General features: G+C 40.0%; 1 protein-coding gene across 7 annotated transcripts in view; it reads left to right on the top strand.

Moving 5' to 3' along the window:
- The window catches only part of ZNF521 (zinc finger protein 521), a 275,252-nt gene that overhangs the window by 99,597 nt on the left and 150,461 nt on the right, over positions 1–25,194 (top strand). For all 7 annotated transcript variants that reach the window (XM_041773263.1, XM_041773286.1, XM_041773255.1 and 4 more), the window contains one exon: positions 16,047–19,399. In XM_041773263.1, the coding sequence (XP_041629197.1) occupies positions 16,047–19,399 (3,353 nt within the window). The remainder of the gene's footprint in view (positions 1–16,046; positions 19,400–25,194) is intronic.

Raw genomic sequence — 25,194 nt, 5'->3', positions numbered from 1 at the left:
CCTTTGCCCCTTCCCTCGGGGATAAAAGTTGGTATTCTCCAGAGACTAATGAAGAGCATAAAAGCTGAGGCCATATGGGCCACTAAATAGGCTTAAATTGAGGCAAGCTCTTGTTGCATTTGGCTATTTCAGCTAAAACAAGAGAAAAATAAGGACAAACTCAAAGTAGTCATTGGCCACTTGGCTACTGTGAGGCTAGAAAAGAAGAGGAAAAAAGGTGATTAGTTTGATAGGAATGTTCAGGTTTCTACTGATACTGTGGAGACTCAAGCATATGGAAAACTGGTTATTCCATCATAATGAAGCATTCCTAAATCTACGTGTAATCTCCCAATAATCAACAAACCTCTTGGGGAGGGAATGAAAGATGGCAGTCAGGAAATGTTGCCAAAGAAATCTTTTCAGAAATTCTCTTATACCAAGGGATGACTATAGCAACAATTGATTTGGAGCCCTTTTCTTGAAGAAAATAATAGCCTACCGAAAGCATAGAGTAAAATGATGGCATAGAATATTTAATGTATATTCCCAGTATTTTATGTCCTCTTTTACTTAGGGCTAGTGGGAGATCTATCTGTCATAGGCCGAGGCTGTTTGGGTTTATACCAGTTTTTCAGCTTGTCCCCTCCCACTGTCTCCGTTTAGATCTATCGTTTATATTCATAGAATATAAACACTACATAGGGTCAAGCCTGTAGCTAAACAATGAGAAAAACCAAGCAAAACAAATTGTGAAGTAGATCGTAGTCTTCCAATCTTAGCATCCATTGCTGCAAACTTGAAATTTTAGCATCTAAATCATTCATTTCTCCCCAGGAAGAAAGAAATTTGCAAATTAAACTTATTTTGCAAGAAAAAATTAAAGAGTATATTCACAGATAAAGCAAAAAAAAAAAAGATGTGTCATCTTACACTCACCATGAAGGTTGGAGTTGTTATTTTGGAGTCAACAACAAAATCTCTGCATCTTTGATTACTTCTCTCAAAAAGCTGAAAATTTTTAGGATATGATTTTCAGTTAATCCTCAAATTTTCTCTTGTGTGGCTTGGCAGATGTGAAAGTTTGAGAACCTCAGGAAAATCATGTCAAAAGAACCTGCTTCCGAGAGATCACAGGGGTGTGGATTTGGTTGACGACACAGACTGTTGAGTCCTTACAGAGAATTGTTTGTCTTCCGTTTTTAGATGGCTTTAATTCCTCCAAATTGCTCCTTGAATAATAGGAGAAAGGCAATTTGAATTTCAGTGACAGATTGGACATAACAGGTTGCAACTATTAGGTCTAATTTTACCATACTGAGAAATAAAATTGCCTAAACATAAACATCGATCACTGATGCAGTAAATTAATTTGTACAGAAAAAGTAGTTTAACTGCAGTGCACATTAAACATAGAAAATTTTCAAAATTACTGCTCTCTGAATTAATTTGTACACTTGTTTACTTGTTAAAAGCACGCATAATTTTTTTTTCTAAGGCAGTGAAGTTTCGAATTGAATAAGAAAGAAGTGTAAAAAGTGGCAAGGAAATACAGAGATGTGGAAGGCACACCAGCTGACCCGAATACTTGAAAATTGTATTTTTTTTCTTTTTTGTTGTTTTTCAATGCTGTTTAGAAATGTGCTTCATTTTTTAATCTGTCCATAAGATCACTAGAGATGTGTTCATTCCCCCTCATTATAACAAGACAAATGTGATGTTTTAATAGTCTTGACTTACGTTTGCTAAGAATTGGAGGTATAGAGTAATTAGAAGGGTTTTATGGTTTGGTTCCTTGGTGAGTTTACGTTCAAAGGTGTCCTAGGGCTTAGAGCTGTTAACATTGCATTTCTGAACAATCTGACCCATGAATTTCTTTGTATTTAACCCTTAAGAAAATCTGTGAACATATTTTCATTGTTACCTGTAATTCTATTGTGAGGAATGCATGGCAAAGTTTGGATACTATCTTTTCAGACTGTTCTAGCCGCTGCAGAACTGGAGCTGGCAATGTGGTGTGGTTTGATACCATCTCCTGCCTACAGTTTTCAAGGACAGTGGTTCGATTCAAATACAATTCTGATAAGTGGCAGGTTTTCGTGTCTTTAATGCCTTGACAAGGGCATCACTCTCAGGAGAGGGAGGTGAAACCGTTTGGACGAGGATTTGGTCCCTGCTCCTTTGTGCTGACACACTAAGATAATGGACAATTAAGAGAACCTTCACTGCAGGTGAAAGGATGGGGTTATCACTAATATAAAGGAGCCCATGGGGTGCTGGGGTATGAAGGAGAAGAGGAATGGGAATTTTTAAAAGGAATATAAAACACACAGATGAGACGCCTAATAACTGTTCACATATTGCTCTTTCACATGTGATAATGGTGAGTGATTGCAGTATTCACCATTGCTTGCTGTAACTTTTTAAAAAATATCTGGTTCATTGCATTTGACACAAAAGTACCACAAAAGACTTGCCCCTGTGCTAGCTTTGCCTGTCATGGAGTAGGTGAGCCCAGATAATAAAGGGGTTTGTTTTTGTTGGAGGCTGGCATTTGGACTGCCTGTCATGGGGTTTTGCAGATTGACTCATGATAATCTAGGGCCGTGGATGTCGACCTTGACTGTGTTCCCCCAGGGCCCCAACCCTTAGAGAGTCTGGTTTACTTGATCTGGGGAGAGACCCCTATTTGTAAAAGCTCCTTGGACAATTCCAATGGGTAGCAGGGTTGCAGGCTATTGTTACAGAGTTTCTTGGGCTCCCCCACAGCTGTCTGTTTCTTTAATAGATTTGAATAAGATATGTGGTTTTATTAGAGAAGATGTATTCTGCATGTTACTAATAGCCATCTAGTGTTTCTGCTGACTTCATGATTTAGGATTCAGGTGCATTTGGAGAGAAGTCCCTTCTCTTGACTACTGTTCCCCACTTGCCCCCACTGTCTTTTTGTTTCTGCTTGGGGTTTTTTTTTTTTCCCTCCTTTCTGGTATGTATTAGAGCTTCCTCCTTCTGGGATATTGTGCATAAATGACCTATAGTGTGGGGAGAGTCACTTCAACATGAGGGCTCCCATAAGGGCATGTTCATAAGCTGCATTATTTAGGGTCATAAGGCAATACGGTAGTAGCAACTTTGTACCTAGACTTCTTTAAAAAAAAAAAAAAGGATTTTATTTATCGTGAGAGACACAGAGAAAGGCAGAGACACAGGCAGAGGGAGAAGCAGGCTCCACGCAGTGAGCCGATGTGGGACTCGATCCTAGAACTCCATGATCATGCCCTGGGCTGAAAGCAGGTGCGAAACTGCCAAGCCACCCAGGCGTCCCTGTACCTACTTCTTAATCTAGGCTGGTAGATGTCCTGTGTGGTGTGGATCACGAGGGAAAACTTTGCATACCATTTAGCACCAATAAAAGTGAGACAGTCCTGAATATTTCTGAACCGAGTGTGGAAGAGGTTAACTGATTTTCTTTTGACTTAAACTTTCATTTGTCTCCAAGAGCTCTGAACGACAATAGAGTGCACCGCTTCTGATAAGTATGGGTTCTCCTCAGCCTGAAGAGATGTGTGTGATAAGATAAGATGGCTTGAAAAAAAGAGAGAACTTGAGAGAAAGGGATAGGAGGAGAGGGAGAGAGAAAGTATGTTAACTGCTTTGACTGCAAAATACCCCCTGGTAGCCAGAGATAAGACACCTTGAACTACTCAGAAGGCCTTAAACAGGATGTAAATGAAGCCAATAAAAATCACTGGAGATCAAGCCACTTTCCTACTTCCCTCCTATTTCCAGCCCTGACAGCAGAAGGCTTAATTGACTGTATGGCGTAGCCCACGTTTGTGCGGAACCCAGGACGCACTGCATGAGGCCGAGAGGAGCCAGTTCAAAAAAAAAACAAGATCTCTCCAGTTTCTAGAGGGACCCACATTGAAGGCATTTAATCAGTAGTTCTAGCAATGCCTTCCTGAGTGGAAAAAGAAAGTATTGCTGATTATCGGAAGCTCCTTTCCCTTCCCCTCTTCCTGCTTCTCACGTTCGTTTGCTTTGCATTTGGTCAGGGCAGTCTTCTGCGTGTGAAGGGGTTCATGGGGTGAGAGCTGCATTTCCTAGTGTTTTGATATTTCTCATCAAGCTAATGCAACTTGAAAGGAATTTTCAACAAAAGTTGAAGACGTAGGCTTTTCCAGGTGCACATTAGAAACAAGCTGTTTACTCACAACTCTGTATCTGTATCAGATGCATGTAACACCCAGCTGTTGATGTACTTGGACCTGATAACTTCAAAACAGTTACTGTATTTTTTTGTAGAAATATACAAGCTGCTGCCAACCAACAACACTTCTACAGAGAGGAATAACTTATGGGAGCTAACTGGACCTTACACTGGAAAGATTTGAAGCTGGGAGGCCTGCCGAAAGTGGGAGGGGCGACTGTTAAGGGGATGGGAAGGCAAAGGAGATAATGATGTTTTCTTTTTGTAAAGGCTGCTTCTTGGAAGAGCTGGGATTCGATTCCATGTGGTTTTTGAATGAGGGAGGGAAAGCCCACCATCAGCATTGTTCTAGAGCGGAGCAGCAAATATGGAAAAGGCATGGCTGAGTGTAGCAAACTTTAAGCAGAGAACTTGAATGATTTAGGGGAAATGAAAGATTCTGCAGTGGTTTTCAAACCTGGGAGTGCTAGGGAAGCACCTTGAAGCTTGCTAAAAACAGGGAATTCTGGGCTCCCATCCCCAGAAGTTCATTGTCGGTATGCACTGGGGAATAGAGCCTAGGAGTCCACATTTCAACAGACAGTTTGGGTGATTGGGGAACAGGAGGTGATGGATGATACTAAGAAACACTGCCTGGGATGATGCAGTTGAAGCAGAGGGTCAACCTTTGGTTTTGTTGTGTAGAGTCATGGTAACTGCAATAATAATTGAGGAAGGACCACTTAGGGGAAGGTGAGTAGGCACCATTGTTGTACCCCTCTTTGGGATGAATGGTGGGGAATGTGTCTCAAGAGACAGAGCATGAGGAAGGGGAAGCTGACTACAGCTTTGTTTGGTGGAAACTTTTCTTCGGCTTTTATTTGCCAATACCTGACCTGACCGAGCCACCCCTCTACCCCTGCTCAGAGAAGGGCATAGAAAGAAGAGAGGCAAGGAAGGAGACCCACTGTTAAGGAGAACTGGAGGGGAGAAAGAGAGAGAGAGAGAGAGAGAGAAGGATCTTGTAGCCAGTAGCCAGAAGTGAAATTAGATTAAGAAATAGACTGTCATGACTTGTCAACAGCAGGTTATGGATTCATAGCAGTGTTAGATGGTTTTGTTTTCCTCTGTGTGTACACAAACATGCCAATTACCATGAATTAGTTTTGTAATAGAAAAAACAAGTCTTTAATAAAAGAAAATGAGCAGTGTTAAACACCATTTTTAAGTTTATTATTTACTCATTAAAAACTAAAAGACTTGGTGGCCTTTGAGGTGATTGTTTTAGCAGGGACAGGGAGGAAAGGATACACTTGGAGGGTTATCTCGTGCATGGACCAAGTCTACTTACCTTGGCACAGCACTCAGGTTCAGGTTTTAGTGCTACCATCAACTACTCCTGTTAGCGCGAGGTTATCACGGGTCTCTCTCCCTCATTGATCAGTATGTTCCAGTACCAGTATGTACCAGTATGTTTGTTGGTAAAATTCATACTTTTTTTTTCTGAAGGTTAAGACTTCCCACAGATCTTCAATCTTATGTTTCATATATAAGAAAAGTGAGGAATGACAACCTTGACTTTAGGTTGTAGGCTTCAATCAAATTCACTTAGTTTCTTTCCTTTGATCCCTCAAGTCAGACCCAGAGGTGTGCATAACCCATGCCAAACAACATCGGGTCATCTGTAGAGAAAAGAACAGAGCTCAGATGTTGGAGGAGGCTTGGTAAAGATTCAGAAACCAGCCCTTTCTAACAGACAGCAGTGAGTCGGTCAGGATCCCAGAACTGTGTTAGTAGGTTTTAAAGTCCCTGAGTATTCAAAACATGCTCTTGCAGAGGGTCATACCAGTAAACCTTGGACATACACAGACATGTGTTGTTCTCCATATCGCCCTCTTCAAAGGTAAAAAACACTGTCATAAATGTTCTCCATGAAAATTATGGTTCAGAATTGGTGCATTTCACATGAGGACTAAGCAAATACATATCAAATTCCTTATTACCTGACTTGAATTTCTTAATTTACTCTTACTTAAATCATTAAGTTTTCCGTGGAATTGTATACACTGCTTGTATCCTAGATGTTGGGTGCCAGGGGGATAGATGTCTACATGTTGTTGTGAAACAGGCACAGATGAGGGTCTCCCACTGCTTCCCCTGGCTCCAGCCAGCTTTATTACTTGACTTGTTACTATGGCCACACTACCTTGGATTCTTACACATTGTCTGTTATGTTAAGATTACCTTGGATGTAGACAAAATGAAGTAATATTATAAGGAATTTTCATGGGGTTTCTGGGGCCTGACTTTGTCACTCGTTTTAGAATATTTGGCAAGACACTCCATCTCAGTTTTTATAATATGTAAATCTATATAATCAACATACAATATAGAATTTAATTAAAACATTGTAATTGTGTGTAATATATATTAATTGTAAAAAGTAGTGTCATAAAGATGTCCCTTAGTGAAGTGTTTTAATAAGACATGATTTTGCATTGACTCATGTTAAGGGGCACATTACTATGATTAACACCTTTGTAATAAGAAATAGCAAAAATATTTCAAAAATTACTTTAGCATAAATCATTAGTCTATTCTGAACATTTTAGTGAACTCTGCATAAACAGGCAAACATACACACATTACTATGGTTTTGACTGAGATTTGCTCCCATAAATAAATTACCAGGACTATTAACAAGAAAAAAAATGATGGAATGAACTGCTATGGATTTAATTTTTATATTTATTTTCAGGTAGTTCCGAGGGAAGAGTAAACTGAACCAAGAGTGAGAAATAGAAAATAATGGGAGAATAAGGTACCTGGAAAATCCATCAGATTGATAATCAGTCTTATTTTCAGGATTGCCTCATGCAAATTTTACCTAATTAGGTAAATGGAAGAAAAAAGAAACTGTGTGACTAAGGGCATTTGATACTGTATGATCTGGGTAGAAATATTTTGTCATAGCCTAATTAGAGTTACTTTAAGAAAATAGACAGGTTCTTTACAGTTTACCAAACAGTATCTCATTTGAAATAAAGGACTCTTTATATCATACAGGTTACTTGGGATCTGACCTCATTTTTCAGTTTTAGTTTTACTATTTAAGTGTTAATGTAAAAGTTAATGATTCTGTTGAAACACCATAAAACTCTAGCCTGTAGGGCACATTGATGATTTGTCCTCCCGTAGATCTCTTCATATGCACAAAGTCTCAAGATAGTCCAGTATCCCCCAATTTGTTAATATCAACGTCATATGTAACTTCCCTGTAAAATGCATCAGGACTGGCTGAGGAGTAGATGAACAGACTACTTGGAGTTGCAGGTGCCCGGTGGTGGGCTAGGTGCGCTCACTAGCTATCTGAGAGCACTGGGTTTTATACTTCAACCTGACAACCTAGTGTGAGTCAAACCCTGTGCATTGAAATAAAAAAATGATGACTTGTCCTAGACCTTAAGGGCCTTTCTCATACTTTAGGCCCATGAACATCACAATCAAGAACACTGAGGTCCATTGTATTATAATATGTCAAACTGACATAGATAATAGATAGTTGTAGTAATATTTCCCCCTAAACTTTGTAACAGTTTTTTCTATATTAGCACACCGTATTTATCACTTTACTGCACAATGAACCCACAGGGGGTGCTAATTGGTCATTAATTAAATTTTAGCCTTTCAACACTTTTGTATTCTCCAGTGGCTTTATCTGCAGTGAAGTATATAGTGTGGCCTTTTTAAACTGCTGGAAATTCATGTCAGCTTTACTGTGCAGTGGATATAATACAGCTGAAATTCAGCTTGAGTGAACATCATTTGAGGACCGTTATAATTCCTTGTGACCAAAAGTTTGCCAACCTTGGACCAAAGCCTACATGTTAGAAAATATTCAGTAGACTATAATATGACAAAATATTCTGATAGACTAGATTCCTCTTTGAAAGAGAATCTCATTGCTTTGTTTGAAAATTCTAGTGGGTTGTGGCAGTTCTTCAAAAAACTAACACAGTGGAATGAACTTTCTGAGATCCATCATTCACTAATAAAAGTATTTTCAAGCTTAGTGTCCTTAATGGAAGAATTCCTTTTTGCCTTATGCTCCTCCAGTGAAGAAGTTAATGTAAAATTATTAATGATTAACATGGTAGCACTGATAAATTTGCTGAGAATCTCATCAGTGAGACATAGGGCTGGTGTCAGAACCATGTAATGTAGCTCTAAGATTTTTGAGTGCAGGTCATTCCATTATGGGGATTTTACTCTGCGGATGAGTTAATCACAACTTGCTAGTGTGTGCAGCTATTAGGGTATAGCTAGTACACATTGGCTTTCAAAATAACCATAATAGCATAAGATTTTTTGGGTATTTTTGTTTATTTTCTACTTTTAAACAACTACACCTTTTGTTTAAAGGATTTACCTTCAAAATTATTGGAATTTTTGGGATACCTGGGTGGCTCAGTTGGTTGAGCGTCTAACTCTTGGTTTCAGCTCAGGTCATGATCTCAGAGTCGTGGGATTAAGCCCCAGGTTGGGCTTCATCCTCAGCATGGAGTCTGCTTAAGATTCTCTCTCTCTCTCTCTCTTTCTCCCTCTCTCCCTCCTGCCCTTCCCCCACCTTCTCTTTCTCTAAAATAAATAAGTCTTTTTAAAAAAAGGTTTAGAATTTGAATATGAAGAAAGCATCAACTAAATTATAATTTCTTTTCCTTTGTACTCTTTCCACATTTGTCAGTTACAACCTGAAGGAAACTTTGACTTTCATAGTAGTAGTAGCAGCAATTTAGTACTTTTTTAAACATTCAAAAAGCTTTTTTATATCATGTTTGATTCTTATTATATTAATGATGAGGCAGGCTGGCATTTTTCTGGTATTATATAGTTAAGGAAGCCAAAACTTAAAAAAAAATAAGGAATTCCTAGAGTGCATAATCTAATGTCAGACCTAAACACATAGTAGATGCTTAATAAAAGCTAGTTAAATGGCTGAACAAAATAAGCAATGGAGAACTGCTTCAAATTCTTTGTGGTGTGAGGTCAGATATAAATACAAGACTAGAAAGTAACTACAACATGCCTTCTAACCCAAAATAGTAGAGATGAAAAGAAAGCAGACTTGATGATGTCTGTCATTATTCAAGGAAAGAGAAACATATTAAATAATGTAGAACGCTCCCTGTCGCAACCCCGTACACAGATGTGTAATACACAACTGCCAATTATTGAATGCCAAAAAGTTGATGCTTATCATTAGTTATTATATGTTTTTAAGTGAGCCAAAAGATAGAAAAAGTAAAGCAGTTCTCACCCCCCACATAAATGGAAACCACTTTTCCTTCTGTCTGGCTTCAGAAAGACGTCTCGATTTCCGTGAGGGAGATGATGACTGTTCTTTAACTGGTTGCGCGTCAGCTTTTTCCTCTGATTTGAGAGGTGGAGTTAAGTGTGAACTGCTTAAGAATGCACTGTTTTCTGTTTAATTTGGCTGCAGAAGATGGAATTCATTGAGCTCCGTCTGTTCAAGTGAACTTTAAGCAACAGTAAGCAAAACATTTGTACTTCTCTCTGCACACAAAACAGAACTGTGTCTGGCGAAAGAGACAGCGTGGATATAAAGACCCACGGAGGGCAGTGAGGGAGTGATAACAACTTCTTACCTCTTATGTTGGCTCATCTGAAGCATTAAAGGATTGTTGGAGAAAGTGAGCCTCTTTTTTCTTTTTTTTTAAATTGGAAAAGTGAGCTCTGATTCTGGAATTCATCTTAATACTGTGGAAAAAAAAAGATGTGCACCACCAATTTCTGCTCCCCGCAGCTGCTATCATTAATGGGTGACCACTCTTTTCCCTCATAACCTAACTGTTAATGCATTTAATTGGTCCTTCTAGAACAATTTTGAATATTACAGAATTTAAAAGCACCTGTGAATTATAAATAATATTAAAGTTTACATTTCTCTTTTGAACACCTAGTTAAGAGTATACATTTTCAGGTCATTAAATAAGTTTTATGACAAAGAAGTGAATTTCATGTAGGGGCTGTTGATTTTTACAAAAAGTATGAAAGTTCTATCATTAAAATTGCAGCTTTTCTAAAACTGTTGACATTTCTATTGAGAATAAAAGGAAGCAATTGTGTGATAATGCATAATGGTTTATTTAGAGTGACCTTATCCTTTAGCCATCAAAAACCACTGCTTTAAAATTGTATTGTGTAATTTGGTTAGATGGCTTTAGTTATGGTGATGTAAAATTGTTGCTGTGATAGCCCTAGGTTAACACGAGAAGAATCTCTGTTACCTGTGTCTATTAAACACACATGTCAAGACACCGTTCTCTTTGAGTGGTGCCTAACTTCTCTTAGTCTTTGCTCACAACTGTGTATTCCCCTCGGAATTCTCTGCTTCTCTTAAGGTAGCTCAGGTAATTGATGAATGAAAAAAGGACTTGGGACACTTTTTAATGTGAAAGTTCAAAATTGCTCCTATAGGGTCCGTGCTGGCAGAAATAATCATTTTAAGCCAATGGAGGGTATAATCTGGAAATTTGCTTTGGTCTCATGTTTTAACCTATTGTTCACCACTTAAAAGATCACCTTCTAAATGAACTTATTTTGATGTTAAGTAATGCAATGATTGTACTGCTAGTTTTATAAGAAGAGAGATATTTTGAAAATTACATATTTGGCTTCAGAATTACATACCAGAATACCTGTTCCAAGGTTATCTGTCTGTGAAGACCGAAGATTATATCTTATGTATGATAATTTAATGCTTGGAACAAAGTCGGGATGGATTTATGGTCCATTAATTTTTAGATATCACCAACTATTTATGTTTTATTTTCCTGGTGGTTGAATGTACAATGCATAAAGCACTGTAGATTTCCATTGGGCCAGTCCTTAAAGCTACTATTCCAGTAGTTTCATTAAAAGAGGGAAAATGTTAAAATATGCTTATACTATACACATAGAATCTTACGTGTGAAAAAATAAATGCATGCCACACATGTAAATCTTTTTGTTTACATATGCAGCTTTTCTTTCCAGGGATGATAGGTGCCCCAGAAACAATCGCTAATCTCTGTAACACCCCAGAGGATAAGGAGCAAGAATTATTATCTTCATATTGCAGGTGAAGTACCTAGGTAGGGACAGATTAAATGACTTGGCCAGGTCACTCACTAAGTCATGAAGCTAGAAATAAAACTCCAGACTCTTGACTTTCCATTCTCATTCTGAATCATTGCGCTCCTGAAAACAGAGGTACCAGACCTGTCAGTATTTGTGTTTTTCTTCACCTGAAAACTAACCATTGATGTAAATCCTGTCCCTGTTAAGGAACCTTGCTGTGTGGCACTTGCACACACATGATACTGAGTCCCTGAAGGGCAATGCAGAGAGTACTCTGCCGTTACAGTGAATGAACTCAGGTAGCAGAAGGATATCAGTAAGCCAGCTTCTTGAAGGCCCAGCCTTGTGAGGAACTAAAAGTATCCGAAGTTTCCATAACTCCAGAGCTTTGGTTAATTTCTTTAACATCTACAGTGACTCACTCCACCTTATGTTACTTTCTCCTTAATAATTTCAGATTGTCCATATTGTTACAGAGTCAACATTCTTGGAAGATGTGGTCCCTGCCCTCAGCAGACATGTATCTTAACACTAGACATACTTAATGGTACAAAAGAAGCATTGGCATCACCCCAAACCTTTCCGCACGTCTTTTCTTTCTGCTTCTTTGATCTCGTTTCTTTCCTTTTCTTTTTTTTATTGGCTACTTCAATTAGACTCGAAAGCCAAAGAGTGGCCAGGACCCTCAGCATTTCTCAGCTGGCAGGCTATAAACTGAGACTGTCAGGTCCCTGATTGGCACCTAATCAGCCCTTCTTTGGTGTATTTGTCTGCTCTTCCCCCGCAGCCAGGATAAAAGCCACATCCAGTCTTTGCACTCTCCTCCCTAGGTTAGCCCATAAGGGGCCAGTGGCTTATATCACAAAGGTACTTTGTACTCTGGTGCCTTTTTTCTGTGGAATACCTTCTTCTAGTATGACTTCACTTTTCTGTTAGTGAGCACATTTCCCCATAAATATGACCGAACAGGTGTTGCTCCACCGCTAACTGAGTTTCCAGCTGTCCTCCTCCGACACAGACTCTGCAGAATCTGTTGTTTCGTCCTTTTAGGCAGACTGGAGAACCATCAAGCCTGAGATGGAGGTCTTCCTTGCAGGATATGGCAGTTTTTTTGCCAGAAGATGGTCGGGAAAGCCTGGCTGGCTAACAAAGACAGGCCTTCAGCGGCTGGGTGTAGTTCCAGTTCTGCATCCCCTTTGGCAGGATCACAGAGGCTGCTGCAGTGTGGCCAGCCAGCAAAATTAGGAAATAAGGACCTCTTTTATTTACTCAGGCTGCTGAATCATGGGCATTCCTGTCTGCTTGGAGAAAAGTCAGGCGGCTCTACTTTCCACTGAAAGTCTCAGGAGTGTTTGAGACTTTCATCTCGGAGTGTTCACACACTTGTTTTAATGTGCTTTATGGAAATGGTGAAACTCAGCAAGTACAGTTGCTGTAGAAAAACATCTGCACTAACTATGCACACACATTTGCATCTTTAAATAGACTTTTAGGCCACGGAGCGGGTTTCCAGGAAAGTTGTATGTTTTTTTGTTTGTTTGTTTTTTTCCGGCTGTAAGAGCTACAGTTCTCTGAGAGTCACCTAGTGTGAAGTGACTGATTCCAAAAATTAAAATTTAACATGGACATGTTAAGTACTTCACATTGAAATGCAGAAAACCTGCCATCACACAGAATGACATTCCTGTAAGTAGCACTTAGTGCTGAAGGGGGGAAAAAAAAGAGTTCAAGTTGATTCAGAAACCAGCACTTGGAGAATCCTCCATAGTTTCTTCCATGTGAAAAAAGAGCTTGAGATTGTTCAAATATATATTAGCCATCTAAATGTAGTTTGCATGGTGACTGCCAAAAAGCTAAAGTTAATGGGGACAGGCAGCTTTCAAAGACTTAGGTAGACCTCAGAGAATGTTGGCAACACCACCATCACCACCAAAGTCTTGGGAGACGAGTACCCTTGGAGCGTGGAACAACCCCCCTGGGAGTTTTGTCAGTGAGTTCCTTGTGTGTCTCTGGGAGCACACATCCGTTTAGAGTACCAGCAAATGAGTTTCTTACAATTTAGATTTTAAAATAGAAATCAGCCTTTCATGAAACCATTATTTATTTTTCTAAAAGTAGCCTTCCCTGCTCAAACTTCTTACTCTGCTTGGTTTGTTCCATCCCCCAGCTTAAGCCTTCTGAGTCTTTAACTCTCTTTCCATGTATTTCAGTTACAAAGACACATCATCTGTGATTTTCACTTTCTTTTCCCTCAAGACCAAATAATAGGGATCGGAGAGAGAGAAGAAAAGGCTTTCCAGCTCCCTTGAATCCTGGTTGAGAAAAACTTGATCCTACCCCTCGACTCACTTGACATGTTGAAATTTACAAGCTTAAGAGAACAGTTATGTAATAGGGTATAGTCAGGCATGGCCCACAGACAAGAACCTGATTTAAGATTGGTATCAGGGACTGCACACTATTTATAATGGTCTGTTGCTCTGTAATTCTTTGTACATTTGTATAATAATATATCATGCCTAGACACAATCTACAATTTAATAATAAGTTCACTTGCTAAATTTTTTAGGGTCAGTAGTTATTTTCTTTGAGTCTAGATTCATGACAAATTCTGATTCACTGTTTTCCCAACTGTACCAATGAGATGATGTGTTCGAAAATATTTTTCAGTGAAACAATGAGATACATCTTTTAAGATAACTGTGAAATATAGTAGATTTTTTACCTAGAATACTAAGCAAATTTAATAAATAGCAATTTTCACTTAATAAGGGAAATATTTTAAAACTTTGGTTTGTTTTAGGGACACCATCTTTAGGTGACTTAACAGTTTTTTAAAAGGAAAGCTAGAATCACGATTGAGTTTTTTGTTTTGAAATTTTAAAAATTTTCTATTTGATGGTGAGTTAAGTTTATCTGCCTATGTTCTTTCTATGCATTCACATTCACCTTTAAATTTAAATCCTACCCACAATTATCAGACCCTTTCTTATGCTGGAAACATGTTGGGTAATAGACTCATATAAATGAGGATGCAAAATCATGCGATTTTCAACTTGTGTTGCGAAGCTTTGTTGCAGTGGGCAGGGATCCAGGAATGGTGTTTGGTTGTTTTCTCAGAGTTAGATGGTTGCCATCTGGCATTGATAGTGAGATGGTGTTGTCATCAGTTTCTAGATGCAGGAAAGGAATGATCCTCATCTGTTTCCTGTGGATAAGCAAGAGGTTGATAATCTAGTAAAATCTTGTTACCTTAAAGAAAGCAGACATGGAATTTGTTTACATAACGCTTGCCAGTTTCTACTTTTGTGTTAATAATATAGCTTGCTCGTGATCTTCAGCTTTGAAGAATTTAAAAACGTATTTGGTCACTTTCGAATTGAATTTTATTAGAATATCCTAATACTATTCTAACTGAGCCTATTATCCTAGTAGAATCACTATGCCCACCAGCTCCACTCAATGGTCTTGTCTGCATTTATGAAAAATCTTGCTCTTTTGGAGAGTGAAAAGCTTTTACAATTTCTTCTCCTGCATGATGGATTGTCTTGAAAAGCAAAAAAGAAGTTTTACAACCTATTAGAGAAGGTCTTATTTTCCACTTGGACGTTAAGAAAGCAACAGAAATAGGAGTGCACGTCTGCCAAGAACATAGTTAAAAAACACCTAATACAAGGTAGAGTTACTTTAGGGGTAACTTGCTAAGGTTATATCTGGCTCTCAGTGTTGTTTGTCTTCTTTTTGTTACTCATAAATCTTTCAGCATTTACCATAATCATTTATCACTTTTCCTGTTTCCAGTTTTTCACAAGTCGCTTTGTCTCTGCTCACCTCAAAGCACAGGTCCTGTTTGGCTAAGGAAGTTCATGCTGCTGAAGCTTTTGCAAAAGGAAGAAATGGTGGGCCACCTCTTGAACTTTCCAAACAAAATACACTGTTACAATCTGGCCCTTGTGAAACTCTCATTTTTTCTTGATCCTGACTGATCCTACCCACATGTAATATCTAGCAGTACCCTTCTAACATTTAATAATCCATTTTCTGGCCTATGGTATTCGAATCTTTCAGTTATTGAAGCAATCCTGGTTGTCTTTCATTACACAAGACGTAATTATTATTGTGTTCTCTCTCTTCCTTCATGTGCTTACTTTTTAATATTTTTTTGCTGAAAGCAATAAGGTCTGTATCAATAAGAACCCCATAAAAGATTTTGGTCTTCAGAATTGCCTTTTTATAGAAAAACAAGCAAAATGCAGAGGGAATTTTTTATTAAATATTAGACATCTGGGTTGACTGCATTAATTTTAAATCATTCCTGTAATATTTCCTCTTTTCATTTGGTTCTTCAGATGCTCACACAATATGCAAATCATTTTAGAATGAATACAGAAGAAACATTAAATATATTAAAATCTGCATTTTAATAAAATTGTCGATGTGTAATATATACCTTGCTTCTAAGGAAAAATGATAAAAAAGTAATAAAAGAGGGCAATTTAGACATAGAACTATTTAATATCTTTTTATATTTTACAACTTAGTAAAAAGTCAACGTAGAATAAAAGCTTTGGGCTTTTTAGATCTGGAAGTGTTCCACTCGAACCTTTTGTCCTTCCAGTTTATTTTCCCCCTCCGAAAGGTTCTAGACAATCTGACAGCACTTGTTGAGATGGTAGGGTCAACTCACCATCGAGCTCTCAACACTTAAGATGACATGTTCCATTGCTTCTCATTGCAGATGGAGTGGACGTTGAAGATGATCCCACTTGCTCTTGGCCAGCTTCCTCGCCCTCTAGCAAGGACCAGACTTCCCCTAGCCATGGAGAAGGTTGCGATTTTGGAGAGGAAGAAGGTGGCCCTGGACTCCCATACCCATGCCAATTCTGTGACAAGTCCTTTAGCCGCCTCAGCTACCTAAAGCACCATGAGCAGAGTCATAGTGACAAACTGCCTTTCAAATGCACCTATTGCAGTCGGCTATTCAAACACAAGCGGAGTCGAGACCGCCACATCAAACTCCACACAGGGGACAAGAAATACCACTGCAGTGAATGTGATGCCGCATTCTCCAGAAGTGATCACTTGAAGATCCACTTAAAGACTCACACGTCCAACAAGCCATATAAATGTGCCATTTGTCGCCGTGGGTTCCTGTCCTCTAGTTCCTTACATGGACACATGCAGGTTCACGAGCGGAACAAGGACGGGTCCCAGTCTGGCTCCAGGATGGAGGACTGGAAGATGAAGGACACTCAGAAGTGCAGTCAGTGCGAGGAAGGCTTTGATTTTCCGGAAGACCTCCAGAAGCACATCGCCGAGTGCCACCCCGAGTGTTCCCCCAACGAGGACCGAGCGGCCCTCCAGTGTATCTACTGCCATGAGCTCTTTGTGGAGGAGACTTCCCTCGTGAACCACATGGAGCAGGTGCATGGTGGGGAGAAGAAGAACTCTTGCAGCATTTGCTCAGAGACTTTCCACACGGTTGAGGAACTGTACAGCCACATGGATAGCCACCAGCAACCGGAGTCGTGCAACCACAGCAACAGCCCTTCGCTGGTCACGGTGGGCTACACTTCCGTGTCCAGCACGACTCCAGATTCCAACCTCTCAGTGGACAGCTCAACCATGGTGGAAGCTGCCCCGCCCATCCCAAAGAGTCGAGGGAGGAAGCGGGCTGCTCAGCAAACCCCTGACATGACCGTTCCCTCAAGTAAACAGGCAAAAGTTACCTATAGCTGTATTTACTGCAACAAGCAGTTGTTTTCAAGCCTGGCAGTTCTGCAGATTCACCTGAAAACTATGCATTTAGATAAGCCAGAACAGGCCCATATTTGTCAGTATTGCTTAGAGGTGTTGCCCTCCCTCTATAACCTAAACGAACATCTTAAGCAAGTGCATGAAGCTCAGGACCCCGGTCTGATTGTCTCTGCCATGCCTGCCATAGTCTACCAGTGCAACTTCTGCTCCGAAGTTGTCAATGACCTCAACACCCTTCAGGAGCACATCCGATGTTCTCACGGATTTGCAAACCCTGCCGCTAAGGATAGCAACGCGTTCTTTTGTCCCCATTGCTACATGGGGTTTCTCACTGACTCTTCCCTAGAAGAGCATATAAGACAGGTCCATTGTGACCTCAGTGGCTCCCGATTTGGCTCTCCAGTTCTCGGAACTCCAAAAGAACCAGTAGTAGAAGTCTATTCTTGTTCTTACTGTACAAATTCGCCAATATTCAACAGCGTTCTTAAACTGAACAAACATATCAAAGAGAATCACAAGAACATTCCCTTGGCCCTGAATTATATTCACAATGGGAAGAAATCCAGGGCCTTGAGCCCTTTATCTCCTGTGGCCATAGAGCAGACGTCTCTTAAGATGATGCAGGCGGTGGGAGGTGCGCCTGCGCGTCCGGCTGGAGAATACATCTGTAATCAGTGTGGTGCTAAGTACACGTCCCTAGATAGCTTTCAGACTCACCTAAAAACTCATCTTGACACCGTGCTTCCAAAACTGACCTGCCCACAGTGCAACAAGGAATTTCCCAACCAGGAATCCTTGCTGAAGCATGTTACCATCCATTTTATGATCACCTCAACGTATTATATCTGCGAGAGTTGTGATAAGCAGTTCACCTCAGTGGACGACCTTCAGAAGCACCTGCTGGACATGCACACGTTTGTCTTCTTCCGGTGCACCCTCTGCCAAGAGGTTTTTGACTCAAAAGTCTCCATTCAACTCCACCTGGCCGTAAAGCACAGTAACGAAAAGAAGGTCTACCGGTGCACGTCTTGCAACTGGGATTTCCGCAATGAGACTGACTTACAGCTCCACGTGAAACACAACCACCTGGAAAACCAGGGGAAGGTGCACAAGTGCATTTTCTGCGGGGAGTCTTTCGGCACTGAGGTGGAGCTGCAGTGCCACATCACCACTCACAGTAAGAAGTACAATTGCAAATTCTGCAGCAAAGCCTTCCATGCCATCATCTTGCTGGAGAAACACTTGCGGGAAAAGCATTGCGTCTTTGAGACCAAGACTCCCAACTGTGGGACGAATGGGGCTTCTGAGCAAGTGCAGAAGGAGGAGGTGGAGCTGCAGACCTTGCTGACCAACAGCCAGGAGTCACACAACAGTCACGACGGCAGCGAAGAAGATGTGGACACCTCGGAGCCTATGTATGGGTGCGACATCTGTGGGGCTGCCTACACCATGGAGACTCTGCTGCAGAACCACCAGCTCCGAGACCACAACATCAGGCCCGGAGAGAGTGCCATCGTGAAGAAGAAAGCCGAGCTCATTAAGGGGAATTATAAGTGTAACGTGTGCTCTCGAACCTTCTTCTCTGAAAACGGCCTCCGTGAACACATGCAGACCCACCTCGGCCCTGTCAAACACTACATGTGCCCTATTTGTGGAGAGCGGTTTCCCTCCCTTTTGACCCTTACCGAACACAAAGTCACACACAGTAAGAGTCTCGACACCGGAAACTGCCGGATTTGCAAGATGCCTCTCCAGAGTGAAGAGGAGTTTTTAGAGCATTGCCAAATGCACCCTGACTTGCGGAATTCCCTGACGGGATTTCGCTGCGTGGTCTGCATGCAGACAGTGACCTCCACCTTAGAACTCAAAATCCACGGGACATTTCACATGCAAAAGACCGGGAATGGGTCCACAGTCCAGACCACGGGGCGTGGCCAGCACGTCCAAAAACTGTACAAGTGTGCATCTTGCCTCAAAGAGTTCCGTTCCAAGCAAGATCTGGTGAAACTTGACATCAACGGCTTGCCATATGGTCTGTGCGCCGGCTGTGTGAATCTCAGCAAGAGTGGCAGCCCAGGCATCAACATCCCTCCCGGCACGAATAGGCCGGGCTTGGGCCAGAATGAGAATCTCAGTGCCATCGAGGGGAAAGGCAAGGCAGGGGGACTGAAGACTCGCTGTTCTAGCTGCAACGTTAAGTTTGAGTCTGAAAGTGAACTCCAGAACCACATCCAAACGGTCCACCGAGAGCTTGTGCCAGATAGCAACAGCACACAGTTGAAAACTCCACAAGTGTCGCCAATGCCCAGAATCAGTCCCTCCCAGTCGGATGAGGTAACTTGCCTTTTTACTCTTTGCTCTTTAACCTCCTCAAGAAACCCTTGCCACTCAATGTGTACGCTTTCTGCAGCTTTATTTATTGTCGTGTGCCGAGAGATGCTTAGATTGAAATGCAGTGGGTACCCCCCCTCACCCCATAGCCATTAGCCAGCAATTACTTGCTTCTTGATAAGCAGCATTTTGGCTCGAATGGTGCAAAATAGGACTAATTCCAGTCTCCCTAGGATATTGTCTTCTCTATGACTGAAGAGATCAGCGCTCATGCCAGCACCACTGAGATCTGGAATCTCAGCGTAGCTTCACCGCAAGTTGAAATCCCCAGCTATGACTTGTGTGTATGGTAGAGAGATAATGACATAAAAGTAAGATGCTATGGGCCAACATGCTGGCTTAGAGTAAATTAAAAAGAATATATATATTTGTGGGTAACAAATTGGGTAAGGGTGGCTCTATAATACCATGTTGTCAACACTCACTGTTTCTCTTTGTCTTCTGGGTGGTGAGCAAAATATTTTCTCACAACAGGATTTTTTAAAAGCCCCGACATTTAGCAAGTGCCACGTGCCTAATGTTCCTTTTAAAGGCTTCCCCTTAAATATCCCCAAGTCCTCACTCTCTGGGTTTGGGTTTCAAAATTAAAGTGGATTTTTTTTCTTAGTTTCAGAGTGGTTTCATGCCTTCTTTGCAATAATGAGTATGAAAAATAAGTTCATTTACAACGAAATAGTTTTATAAGTCACCCGTCCTTGAAGCTGAGCAGAGGATGGCTCATTCTATTATAATTTCTTTATGCTTTATCACCTGGTTTCTTAGCGTTCTTTCCACTTCCCTACCTGCCCCTATCTGGAGATCCATCCAAATGAAAACCCCAGGGAGATCTATCTCCCTTCAGTTTGGGGTCACTGCATTTTCCTTATCTTGTCTCCACACTCACACCCCCTTGGAGGTCCCCCTGCATGTCCCTGCAGATAGCCATCAGTCAGCTGGTAGGGGAGAGCTGGGAAGACTGACATAGAGCCCATCCTCCTGAAATATGGCATCTGCGTGACAGGCAAGCTCCCAAACTTTGAAGCTGCTTTCCTTTCTCTCCTTCCAAGTAAATCTGCACCTTTCTCTCATTTAAATAAATGAAGTCCTTTCAAACTGATGAGGACAGCTGGAAGAGCATAGTTTTGATAATGGCTCAAGGCTCATATGTTGGATCTGGTAGTTTCTTTTGGTAGTTATAATCATATGAAGTGAATTACTATTTTCCAACTTTTTAATCTCAAACGTGTTTATACCTATAGAAAAGCTAAAGGAATAACACAGTGATCCTGTGTGTGTGTGTGTGTGTGTGTGTGTATTCATATCCAGTATTGCAGATTTACCAGATATGAACGTTTTGTCATGTTTCTCTCTCTCTGCAACCTTTTTATTAACCTGAACCACGTGAAAGTAAGTTTTAGACATCATGATCTTTCTAAGAAGATGGATATTTTTCTATTTAACCATAATATTATTAGTTAAGGCAATTAACTAAATCAATTAAGGAAATCAAATAGATCTGTGATGTCAACTATAAGATGTCCATATTCAAATTTACCCAGTTGTCCCCAAAAAGTCTTATTTTTAAGATGCTTATGCACTAGAATTTTAGAAAAACATTTATGCAGAAAATTACTCCTCTCCCCCCAGTTCGATTTTGCTACACTTAACAAGTAGAGAGGAGTTTGTATATTCATGTGTAATTTAAATGGTGCACAAAATTGATTTGAAATGACTGTATTCGTGTGTGTGTGTGATTGTGGTGGTATGTTCACTTAAAATCAAGCAAAATTGGGCTCTTGTTTCTTAGTAGATTGTGGAAAGGCATGTACCTGTTCCTGGCTTATGTTTTCTGATGTTCCTAAATTACCATATATTATTATATTACTTGAGGTGAGATTTATTTTTTAAATGAAGGAGGACATATGAATAGTCTTTACACGTTAATTTGGTTAGAATTACTGGCTTAGAGAGAACTTATCATTAGGGGATGGTCAAGTTTTAATTATACTTAAAATCTTAATGATGAAGTTTAACTATATCCTGCACTTAAATAGAATAATGTATAAAATATTTGTAAAAGTACTTCTTAGTATTTTGTAAATACTAATTACTTACTATTGTAATTCCTTTTTATTTTATTTATTTTATTTATAAGATTTTATGTATTTATTTATCTATCGATTTATTTATTTATTTATTTATTTATTTATTTATTTATTTATTTATTTATTTATGAGAGAGAGAGCTGGGAGAAGAGGGTAGCAGGAGTGAATGTTAAGCAGTTTCTATGCCCAACGCAGAGCCTGACACAGGGCTTGATCCCCCGAACCAGAGATCATAACCTGAGCTGAAATCAAGAGTCAGGTGCGAACCAACTAAGCCACCCAGGTGCCCCTAATTGTGATTTTTACAATAGTGTTTTTTAAGCACCTAGATGCCGAGGATTAAAAGTGACTCTTTACACAGGAGGATATCTCCTTATTAAGGCTGATTAATAAGAGCTTGTAGTGGTGTCCTTATCTGACCAGATAATAGGATTCAGTTGTACATATTTCCTTTGTACTTCAAAAGTTCACTAATTTTTTTTGGCATTTTTATCATTGTTATTATTTTTCCTTCATTATACTATTTAAGTCATAAAATTTCATGTGGTTACTTCCTTTCTGATATTCTCTGCACTTAAAAATATACAGTAGGCCATATTATTTGGACTTGACATAGAACATTGTCTAAACATATATGAAATTTTACATAAACAAGCCCCAAAGTAATGCCTTAGCAAGAGAAAGACATGTAATAAAAATTAATTTCTTTACATTCTTTGTTAGTCAAGCTAAGCTTCTGTGACTTCTGTGTATCGTGTAAATTTTTTACCACGTAGGTAAAAAGAGAAGCTATTACATAAGTCTTTGCCAAAACACAAATATGCCATGTGGGAGTAAATTTTATCACAAAAAGAAGTATGGCATGTATGTCTCCTGACTTCAGTGTCCTAGGTAGGAATGAAGGACTTAGTGCTGTAGGTGGTATTTTCATCTCTTCTTCTTGCTGAGGATTGAGACTTCAGAAGAGAAAAGAAGACCACAGGACATAATAAAACCTGGATACCCAGATATTGTCAAGAGCAAGATTAGATTTTTTTCTGGACTATGACTTGTGATCACATAGGGATATTGGTAGACACTGGAATGGGTATTTCAAAGACTGAAAAGAATGTTTTTTGGTTGAGACTAGATTACCTATTTAAAAGGGATTTAGATATAATCTAAGGAAGGATAAGTACTGTGTAAATGCAATGCATGTGATCCAAGAAATGGATGAAAGACAAGGCACATGACACTTACGGGAGGATAATAGTAGGTAGCTGTCATGTAATGGGGAAATTTGAAATTGAAGACAAAAGATCTGAATGTGAACCCCTTTTCTTCTGCATAATGCTTTCCGAATTTGTGAACATGTTTTCTTTGTGCCAAATCCTATAATTATCAATCTAAATTTGCTATGGAGTCTTTGTTTTGAATAAAATGTTTGGGGGAACCTATTCATTTCCGTTTGGCTCTCAGAGATCGAGTATGATATACATTTATGCATCACCTATGATACCTGCGATGATTCCATAAATGGTAGAGCTTAACCTGACATGAGAAGAAAAATCTAGATTTTTTCAGACATGAAACACCTTGCAGAGTTACTGAAATTTACTATGTGTTGAATAAATGTTAGTTCTTCTGGACTTCATTTACACTGGCTGGCCTGATCAAGTTCTGCCTCATTTGGACCTTAAAGTGTTTTCTTATGATGACATTAGAAGTGTGTGTCTTTCTGCTTCCATTTCTCCAGGACGTCTGATAGCTGGGTTTCTTCAAGGGGTTATTCACTCACATTTCAGCTCACACCATCTCTGCACATTCATTGAAATTGCTCCTGCAAGGGTATCATATTGTGTCTGTGTTGCTGGGTACTCATGCAAGTGCCACAGATTCAGCCAGAAGGGACCATGGAGATCATCTCATTTTGCTGCCTTATTGTATAGATGGCAAAACAGACCCAGATAAATTGAGATCTAAGATGGCACAGCTAGTAAGTGGTAGCAAGGAGCTCTGAGAATCCAGCTCTCTAACTCCAGGTTCAAGAATCTCTTTTCATAAATCCACTGGACTTTCCTCTAGCTGCTGTCTCATCCGTATTCTTTCCATAAAATCCTTTCTGTAATTGCTGTCTTGTTTCCTGTTGTCATTCACTTCTCCCGCCCACTGCAAGGGATTGTCTGCTTCCATCACTTTACTGCAGCTGGCTTCTTTAAGTCTCTGTCAATCCAATTGACCAATGCAATGCTTTTTGTTTTTTAAGAGAACTTATTATAGTTTACCTACTGTTTTACTTGTCACTATTGGCCATTTCTTCTTTATCAAACCTCTGGCTCCCCCCTCCCGGGTCCCACAATAGACTGATCTGTAGCCTACCTTCTTTGTCTGCTCCTATAAGTTTGTGCCCTGTTCCTACTCTCACTCTGCATACCCCCTCCATGTGGCCTCCTCCACTCCCATGGCTTCAGCTACCACATTTTTATGGATAACTTTCCAAAAGATGTCTCCAAAATGCAGGAGGAAACTTTCAGGGGCTGATGGAAATATTCTGTATCTTGATTATGGTGGTGGTTACACAACTGTATGCATTTATTAATACTCACCCAATGTAAAATTAGTGAATTTTGATATGTGAATTACCTCTTGTTGAAACTGATTTTAAAAATGGTATCTATGACTTACACCTTTCCACTGATATTCAGACCTATACACACAGCTGCCTGCTGGATAGATTCACTCACATGTTTCCATACACTTTAAACTCAGTGGGATCAAAACTGAACTCATCATCCTTTCTCTGAACCTGCTTCTTTTTTCACATTTTCTATTTCACTTGTGAAGCCACTGATTTTCTTGTCTCCCTTTTCCCCACATCCAGTTGGTCATCAAGTGATCTCTATTTCCAGCTCATATATATTTCTTAAATCAATCCCCTCCTCTCCATTGCCTTACCACATTTGTAATTCAATCTCTGATCATCTTTCACTAAACTACTGAAGCAGCCTCCTAATTGTTCCCATGGACTTTAGTCTTATCATCTTCAAATCCATCTCTACAAAGCTGCCAGAACAGTCCATCTAAAACACAAACCTGAATAGCATGTCCCTCCCTATTTGAAACACTTTAAGTCACTACCTCCATCCTTATAGGATAGTATAATATCCTTCTATTGTGAAATATAATGTGAGACACACTGCCTCTGTGTTTCACTAAGACTGCACTGTCTCCTCTACCCAGATAATCTCCCTCCTCCCAATAACCCTCCACCTTCCAAAAGGCTGTCCAACTTAGCCTCTCTTTGGAGGTCACCTACTCTAGAAGTCCTCCTATGACCCTGACTTCCCACCACAAACATCTCTCTTTCCCTTGAATGCTCTCTGTGTACAATATGTCATAAATATACAAAAATTGTCACATTGCTTTATAATTACCTCTTGACATTTCTCTTCCAATGAATCCCTCAGGGTAAGAATTTACTCAATCTCATATTTCTAATACCTATGACAGTGCCAGTGCCAGGCCTACGGTAGGCAGATGCCTCTGTGGATGCATTTCCTGGACCTGTGTCTGGTTGGTGGCTCTCCCAGAGCTTTTTCCCATACATGGTAGTATGGCAGGATAACTGGCCATTTGGTCTTTTTTCATGCACGAGCCACCTGGTACAGTGACAGA

The sequence above is a fragment of the Vulpes lagopus genome, chromosome 1 (genome assembly GCF_018345385.1).
Source record: "Vulpes lagopus strain Blue_001 chromosome 1, ASM1834538v1, whole genome shotgun sequence".
NCBI classification, from domain to species: Eukaryota; Metazoa; Chordata; class Mammalia; order Carnivora; family Canidae; genus Vulpes; species Vulpes lagopus.
This window is presented reverse-complemented; position numbering and strand designations above follow the sequence as displayed.